Here is a 6,000-nt window from a genome sequence, read left to right on the forward strand (position 1 = left end):
CAGTAGAATAAATATGAACAGACAATCACTTTTTGGTACAACACCGGTCCAGAGTCATTTTGCTATCCAGGCTGGGCTGGATCACCCAAAGGGCATGCTGGACACTTGCCCAGGGGGCCATGCACAGTTGGGGGCTGATCCAAGAGATTAATGACAAAAAGATCAGAATTATCTCAAATATTAGATGTTGAAAAACTATTATCAAAACATAGAGATATCTTTTTTTTTTCTTAACACTTGCATAATTGGTAGAATACCATAATGTGTATTCCACGTGCACCTTTCTCCCCTACACTGCTGAGGCTGAGTCTCCCTCAGAGTCAGCTTGCTAGTGGATATGATATTTGCAACATGAATGAAGCAGCCAAGACAGGAAACGGCAAAAATGGGGATGTGTAACTTTTATAAAACTGCCATTTTTATTCAATCAATTCAGGATGAAAACATTAACATTGACGTTAAAGTTGTTGAGATCTTCAGTGCGATGACATGCGAGCTAATCCAGAGGTTAGCAGCTCACGACCTTTAAAGGTGTATACCTTACAGGAGGCTGTAGGGGGAGCTGCTTATTCAGACGTCCTCATATTTCACAAAAGACTTATTGGCAGACATCTGTCCCTGACTTTTAGAATTTATACATATCATGACTCAAAAGTCATGACAACTTACTTGAGGTGACACCATTAGTCAAGATAAAGGAAAAGAAGCTTTGTTTTGAAATTAACAGAACTAAATAAAATGAGTGTAGAAGCTTGTTTCTGTTATCAATAAGTCCAAATTTGGGGTTATTAAATAAAAATTTCCAGTGAAATCTGCTAATTGATGAAGTTAAAAAACAAGATGCAATATGCTTAATGGTCTATCTCAGGGGTCAGCAACCTTTAACACCCAAAGAGCCCTTTGGACGTGATTTCCACGCAAAAGAAAACACTGGGAGCCGCAAATACTTTTTGACATCTAAAATGAAGATAACAGTCTATATATTGTTTTTTTACCTTTATGCTTTGTGTGAACAACTAAGGTGTGTTGCTTATGAAATCCATGAAGTGCTACAGAGAAAATTACATTTTCTCTATATTTCTCTATCATGACATAAATAAAATTTTTATTTTATTTAAATAATTGTTTTATTTTATTTATGTAATTAACACATTTTGAACTCTTAAAGAAATATAACAAAAGGAAAGAACCCAGCTGAACTAACATGATCCATGTAGCAAACAAAAACTGTTGTGAGTCGCCACCCTTATATCGCCTTTGGGCTTTTGGAGCCTTGACCTGACTTTTAAAAAAATAATTGGAAAAAAAGCACTATGCTGGTAAAAGATGAAAAATAGATATTTGCAAAATTCTGCCTAAATATGTATTTTACCTGGTTAATGTGTGTGGCGGGGCGTGGTCTGCAGTGCCGCTGCAGGGGAGGCGGACGCACCTGAGCGGCACCTGCAATCACGCCTCGCCGCCTTAACGTCTGTGCTATCTATGCTGTTGTGTTGTTGTTGGTGTATGTCGGGCTGTGAGCTGAAAAGCTACAGCCGGCTGTACAGCAACTGTGTGTGAAAAGTGGTCAATAAAGAGATGCTGAAAAGCTTGTTCATGGAAACATCGTCGAGTCTGCCGTGGTATGTTTACAATGGGACTTCTGCTCCTGAACCTCTGCGCACAGCGTCTGCAACTCGGGGCTGTATAAAGTCACTTTCATCTTTACGCAGGACTGTAAGCTGTCATCTGTGAGGCGCGAGCGATGTTTGTTTTTAACATAGTTCACGGTGGAGAATAGCTGCTGACATAATGTGGATCCAAAGAGCCATAATTGGCCTACCTGGGGTCGAAAGTCTCGATAAATGCACGGCGTTTCGGTGGGTACACCAGCTTCCGCGAGTGTGACGCTTATTTTGAACGATCAAAAAATAATAGAATATAATTTTATGTTTGTATTTCAATATCACAATAATCTTCCAATTTAGAACTACAAGTTAAAAAATAACTAACATAAATAAAATACACTTCAGCTAATTACTTAAAAAAAACAAATTTATTTTCCCAAGCCACACGGAGCCGCACTGAAAGGACTAAAGAGCCGCATGCGGCTCCGGAGCCGCAGGTTGCCGACCCCTGGTCCATCTGGTGTCCCAACTACAAACACATGGTTAAACCTGAAGTTACCTCGCTAAACCTCAAAGCCTGCATCACAGTGAAGGCTTCTCATATCACAGCACATGCAACATGGACTTTACTTTCTTTACTTTTGGGAGTTTAAATGTTCATTTTCAAAATTGAAATCCTCTGGCCATAGTGTTATCACGCTTGTTTAATATACTCTGACAATTAAGAATACCAAAAGACATGAAAAATATTTTCTTAAAATTTTATTCTTGTTGTTTTAAAAATATCTCTAAATTTCCAGTGGAGACAATTTAGAGAATTTTTATGTTTTACAAGAAATTTAATTCAGTCCAAATGAGTTCCAATTGAGGGCCAATTCACAATAACACAGTGCTTAACAAAGTTAGTCGAACATCACCTAATGTAAGAATGACAGGTTTAAGAAATTTGGGGTGTTCTTATTTCTATGACAGGTGATGTAATAAATTTGTTAAGCACTGTATATGTAGAGTAAAAACCCTACAATATAAGAGAAGAAAAAACCCAACAATCAGATGATCCCCTTTGAGCAAGCACTTGGCAACAGTGGAGAGGAAAAACTCCCTTTTAACAGGAAGAAACCTCTGGCAGAGCCAGGCTCAGGGAGGGGCAAGTCCTCTGCCACGGCTGGTTGGGGGTGAGGTGAATCAGACTGCAAACATCTTAATCAGACATGTCTTACCTGGTAGGATGGACGCTCGCTGGAGAAAAAAACATGGGTTAAATGGACATTTTTTTTCTGATACAATATTTAAATATGTGTTGCAGTCTGATTCACTTTCACATTTTTCCTCTCTTTTCTTTTAAAGATTCTTTCATGGGAATTTGGTTGTGCCAGCTTTCTTTGAACTCGAAAGCTGCGTAGACAGGAATCCTCGCAATTGCACCACTTGTTCAGCAGATGCAGCGTGACGTAGTGGATGAAATCTACACTGTGGTCCTGAGAGACAAAAAAAAGACGAGTTGGTCAGACAAAAGTTTTTTGACTTTTGACAGGATGGTAAATTTAGGAATATTGTGATTATTATGAGGGAGGATATACAGATAGCATAGTAAGAAAAGTCTATGTGCATGTGTCTAATGGTAGAATGTACTCACGGGTATCCTGAATGTCTTGTACCTGCCTGTCCACCCGTTCATGTCCGCTTACCGTGTACTACAATTGAGAAGAGACCATTTACGTTTACGTAACAGCTTTATGAAAATATTAAACTGTCATTATCTGATTAATTTTCAGGGAATATATTATGAGCCTCATATGTTTTTCATACCTCACTCATGAACGGGGTGGAAAAGTCCATCTTCAGCCCTCCAATACTGAAAATCAATCCTGGTGGATGAAGAGAAACACAGAATAAGAAGAGAAGCTTAATCCAGAAGAAAAGCACGTAGTACTAGAAAGACTGTAATTGTTTGTGGAAGGAGATCATTTACCAAAACACAAGGCCAGCATGAGGACCAAAAGTCCCAATGCCTTGATGGCTCTAAAGAGACCTCTGCTGCTGCCACTACTGTAGTCAACAAAATCATCAGTGGTGTAGTCCACAGTGTCACGGTCATCGTAGTTGTAGTCCACAGTGTCACAGTCATCGTAGTTGTAGTCCACAGTGTCACAGTCATCGTAGTTGTAGTCCACAGTGTCACGGTCATCGTAGTTGTAGTCCACAGTGTCACAGTCATCGTAGTTGTATTCAACTGTGTCTCGGTCAATATTGTCAGGGACTGGACGGGGACGAGGCTGTCGCCTTTTAAAAATTCAGAATAGAAAAAACAAAATCATGTAAGAAAAAATGTACATGGAAGAACAAATGGATTATGATTACAAAACATGCATCTATGTCAGTGGATGACAACAAAGAACATGTAGACCAGCACTAACCTGTATAAAGTGTCCTTGTAGGAGATTAACGGCTCTCCTTGGCTGCCGTAATAGCCGTTAGACTGAAGTCTTTGGCTTCTTCTCAACATGGCTGTAAAATGAAAGGGAAACATGGGGTTAAGTGAGTCTCTAACTAGTCACTAGTCTCTAGTGTCTTCAAAAACATAGCCTCATATTGTTATGATTCATATCATAGCAACAGATCACAACATTTTCTTGCTTTTCTTGCAACAAAATCTCTTTCACATGTCAGTTTGTTTGTTCACAATGTAGTTTTTAAAATTCAGAAAAAGAGGAAATCACCACAGCAGTAAAGAAAAGCTTAAAGCAACTAAATGAATTTGGTCCAAAATCCTGTCAAAAAGTCTTTAGAGACATTCACACTAGAACTAAAAACCCATTGTTTATAGATAGATAGATAGATATTATAGTTAATTTTGGCCTAAAATTGTATAAAAAGGTCTTTAAGAAAAACTCTTTGTTTTTATAGTTAATATACAAAAGGAAATCAATATTTATCAGACAAGCTGCGTCTAACAGGTAAGCAGTAAAATCACCTTTACAGTAGAATGCACTAAAAAGTGCTTTTCTGACACAATCAACTGGATATCATTTTTAAAATGTTCAGATTTGATTTCAATACAAATATTAAATGTAAGATGTGAAGCTAAAACATACTCTGTTTTTGTACTTGTTGATTTTTAGTCTAAAGATTGCACTTACCTTCACTTAAAACGAAAGTTGAAGAAACTGAATCACTAAGTGTGCTTTTCCCTAAATTTAGACGTTTAGCGCTTCTCACTGAACTCATCTGAACCAGAAAATGTAGGTGCAGAAGAAAAATTTCAAACCGCAGCTTTTTCAGTTACGTTACAAACAGATACATGCACAAATCGAATATGACGCACGCGCGTTCCATAAGAGCAGCACTTCGTGTGCGCACGCGCAAAGGTGTGAGTGTAGTTCTGTTTTTTTTTAATGAAATTTGCTCTCAATTAAATAACTTTTCCTTCTCAGTCCCTTTATAAACACCGCATCATATTGTCCAAATTCATATAGTATAACACATGCGCTCACGAGCCCATGTGCAAAGGTGTGTTGCAGTGAATGAAGAAAACTTTTCCATATTCACTGTCACTAATTTGTTTGATTTTGCTGTGAGAAAATTGTGACGTATATGAGAATGAGGGAAGACCACGGTCATTTAAATACGGTATTAAAGTGTAATGAAACTGTTTCTCAGAGGGAAAGTGTGATTTTAGGACACTCGAGCCAAACATTAGCGGGCATCATTCTAGCTTATAATCAACAGCGGAATCCGGGCTAGATGAGCTGGGAAATGACCGATCCAAATCAGGTCCAGTCATGATCTGTTCCAAACTCGCTGTGCAAGTGGACTCCGATCAGGACCCGGTTGGCGGATCCGTTACAGAGCCTGTAATGTCTTATTTATTTTGGTAAAACACGTTATTTCTTTTAGGCCAACTAAAACATCTTTATTGTTGCAATTTCCGCTATGCTCTTTGCCAGATTACTCTTAAAAAACACTTTTTTCATGGTTCTCCCTGTTTAGTTATAAGATTTTATGTTTCAAATTACCATAAAATCACAGGAGACAAAGGGTGAAAAAACAACAACATCTAAGCAGAGAGAAAGACTGCTTAGTCAGTCCAAATTAAAAGTTCAAGAGAAATGCTAGAGTCTAAAGAAAATAATCTTCTGTGTGAAGTTAGACAGGGAGTTCACTGAGCCCAGAAGATATGGGGAACAAGTCCAGGAAGGACTCTTCAATACACAAACGTGCAATCCTGTCACATAGCCAAACCCTAAACAAGGGGAGAGATGGTGATTTCCAGGTTTTTTTAGCTACAATCATGCTGGCTTTCTGAAGGGGACGATATTGTTATGTTTTAAAGAAATTTAATTCAGCCCAATTGAGTTCATTTTATGTAGGGGCAATTCACAATAACACTGTG

General features: G+C 38.3%; 1 protein-coding gene across 1 annotated transcript; it reads right to left on the reverse strand.

The window, feature by feature from the left end:
• Nucleotides 1–2,354: 2,354 nt before the first annotated feature.
• Nucleotides 2,355–4,909, reverse strand: LOC102797188 (uncharacterized). The gene is made up of 6 exons (XM_006780321.2): nt 4,748–4,909; nt 4,025–4,115; nt 3,580–3,890; nt 3,417–3,475; nt 3,244–3,301; nt 2,355–3,085 (listed from the first exon to the last, which is right to left on the reverse strand). Exons 1-6 carry the CDS (start codon nt 4,833–4,835, stop codon nt 2,961–2,963), a joined length of 732 nt encoding a protein of 243 aa, XP_006780384.1. The 5' UTR covers nt 4,836–4,909; the 3' UTR covers nt 2,355–2,960.
• Between the last annotated feature and the right edge of the window lie 1,091 nt (nt 4,910–6,000).

This window comes from Neolamprologus brichardi, chromosome 1, assembly GCF_056152115.1.
Source record: "Neolamprologus brichardi isolate AB-2024 chromosome 1, ASM5615211v1, whole genome shotgun sequence".
Taxonomy (NCBI): domain Eukaryota; kingdom Metazoa; phylum Chordata; class Actinopteri; order Cichliformes; family Cichlidae; genus Neolamprologus; species Neolamprologus brichardi.